Genomic DNA, 2,159 nt, shown 5'->3' with positions numbered 1-2,159 from the left:
TCATTCGGCCTCTCTTGATCCGTCACGGTTCGTATGCGCTGCAACGTGGTGGCGCGGATGTGCGTATCTTCATCACCTGCAGCATGTGTACAGTGCTTATTTTAAACTTCAACGTTTATGTAACTTGAAACATGTTTATTTTTAAAATTGGAAAATAAAATTGTAAGTATTCTCTTACTCGATTGAGGTCTGTTTTACACCTAATTTCAAGATAGCAATGCGTCGCATATGGGAAAAAATAGGCAAAATTCATGTCCTTGGATCCTGGCTGTGGATCCTAAGTCATGTTTACCATTTCACAGTAAGCGCCATTCTCGGTTACTAAGCTAAGCATTTTCACATATTCTCTCATTAAATCCTCGGGGAAGTTGAGAGATAGAGATCACTATCCCATTTTCCCATTTTATAAACATGGAAGGGGGCGGAGGGAGGTAGAATAACACCTAAATTCAGTTACACAGTAATGAGTGAGCAGAGCTGGAATCCACACCCAGACTTGTCGGACCCCAACTGACAAACTCTTAACTTTATGGCAGCTATTACCTACCTAGAGGCAACATATCATGTGCTAACTATAAACACACAGATATCATAAAAGCAGAGGAATCTAGCTAAATGGTGGAATCAAAGTACAATGGTCCAGTCTTGTCATTTAATAAGAGGCCCACAGAATTCTATACAAACCAGACCTACAGGCTCGGAGTTTGGTGCTATTTCACCATGAGCAAGTCTTAGTGATGAGTGACATTCTGAATCCAAGATTTTTAAACCTATATTTTCTGGGCAGTTCTTTACATCCCCGTGAATATTTTGAAACTAATACAAAATAATATTGAATGCAAACTGTAATTACAAAATAAACTTTTAAAAAAAGATTTTAAACCTGTTTTTCCCCAAAGTTTTTGAACATTGGTTAGACTAAAAGCATCTCATTTATGGCCACAGACTATGCCTGGTCAACATACCAGTCATCTAAATGAGTAGGGCATTTTCTCATCAACATTACATTGTGCGTGTGTGTGTGCGCACATGTGCACACCTCTCTGTGTTCACGTGGGTGTTGAGGTTGGGGGATTATGAAGAGATCCTCAAATCTCAAGACTTATTAACAATGTTGATGGTATGGTTTTTATACATGAAAAAGGTATAGCACGTTATGTTTTAAACATTTATCTACTTAAGCATCATTTTTGTTGCTGAGAATTTATCAGGCCTTAACAAAGTTTACGCTGAATATTCTGAGTTTCCATATTACTTGATAAAATAAAATTTAAAGGGAGTCATTAGATTGAATATCTATAAAAGTTAAAGAAACAAAATCAGTAAAAATTTCTTGAAATATACTGAGCTAAAGTAAAACATTTTTAAATTATTGTGATTAAAGATTAATAAAATGTTTGATTACTGTATTTAGGTACTGTTTAAATGACAAATAAATCTGTTTTCTTTTTATACTATTAACTATTTAAATTTTTTAACTGTGAGTTGAGTATATTTATGAATCAAAAAGATAATCTAAATTATTGATGAAATATTACTTACTTCTGGTATGAACCATTCATAAATTAAATAAATGCAGGATCCATGACCCTTAGAAACTTCTTTACCAACCTTCAATGTCACCATAGCATGAATGAGTATCATTTTAATAAATAATACTCAAGTAAGAGAGAAAATTACATACTAATTTGAGGCTTGGTGCACAAAATTCATACACTTAAGAGGGTGGTCCCTCAGCCCGGCCTGCGCCCTTTCGCAGTCTGGGACCCTTCAGGAGATGTCCACCTGCTGGTTGCCATTCCCTGGGCCTAATCTGGCAGTCAGACATCTTTCTCGCAGTCCTGGGCCCTCATAGTCTGAGACCCCTTGCTCCTTACAGCCTGTCTGCAGCGGAGGCGGGAGAAGCTCATGCCACTGCTGCTGCGTTCCCCCTGTGGGAGCGCACTGACAACTAGGGGGCAGCTCCTGCATTGAGCATCTGCCCCCTAGTGGTCAGTGCACATCATAGCAACCAGTCGTTCCGCCATTTGGTCGATTTGCATATTAGGGTTTTATTATACTAGTACTAGAGGCCCGGTGCACAAAAATTTGTGCACTTGGGGGGGGGGCCTCAGCCTGGCCTGTGCCCTCTCACCGTCTGGGATCCCTCGGGAGATAAC

The 2,159-nt window shown here is 39.0% G+C and overlaps 1 protein-coding gene across 1 annotated transcript in view; it reads right to left on the bottom strand.

Moving 5' to 3' along the window:
* LOC102773426 (transmembrane protein 236) overlaps positions 1 to 76 on the bottom strand; it is a gene marked incomplete at its 5' end in the record, with an annotated part of 4,944 nt that extends 4,868 nt beyond the window's left edge. Inside the window, one exon of the mRNA XM_006759935.2 lies at positions 1 to 76. Within this exon, the coding sequence (XP_006759998.2) occupies positions 1 to 76 (76 nt within the window).
* Positions 77 to 2,159: the final 2,083 nt, after the last annotated feature.

Source organism: Myotis davidii, unplaced genomic scaffold (genome assembly GCF_000327345.1).
Source record: "Myotis davidii unplaced genomic scaffold, ASM32734v1 scaffold376, whole genome shotgun sequence".
Taxonomy (NCBI): Eukaryota; Metazoa; Chordata; class Mammalia; order Chiroptera; family Vespertilionidae; genus Myotis; species Myotis davidii.
The sequence above is the reverse complement of the archived record's forward strand: the minus strand, read 5'-3'. Positions and strand labels throughout refer to the sequence as shown.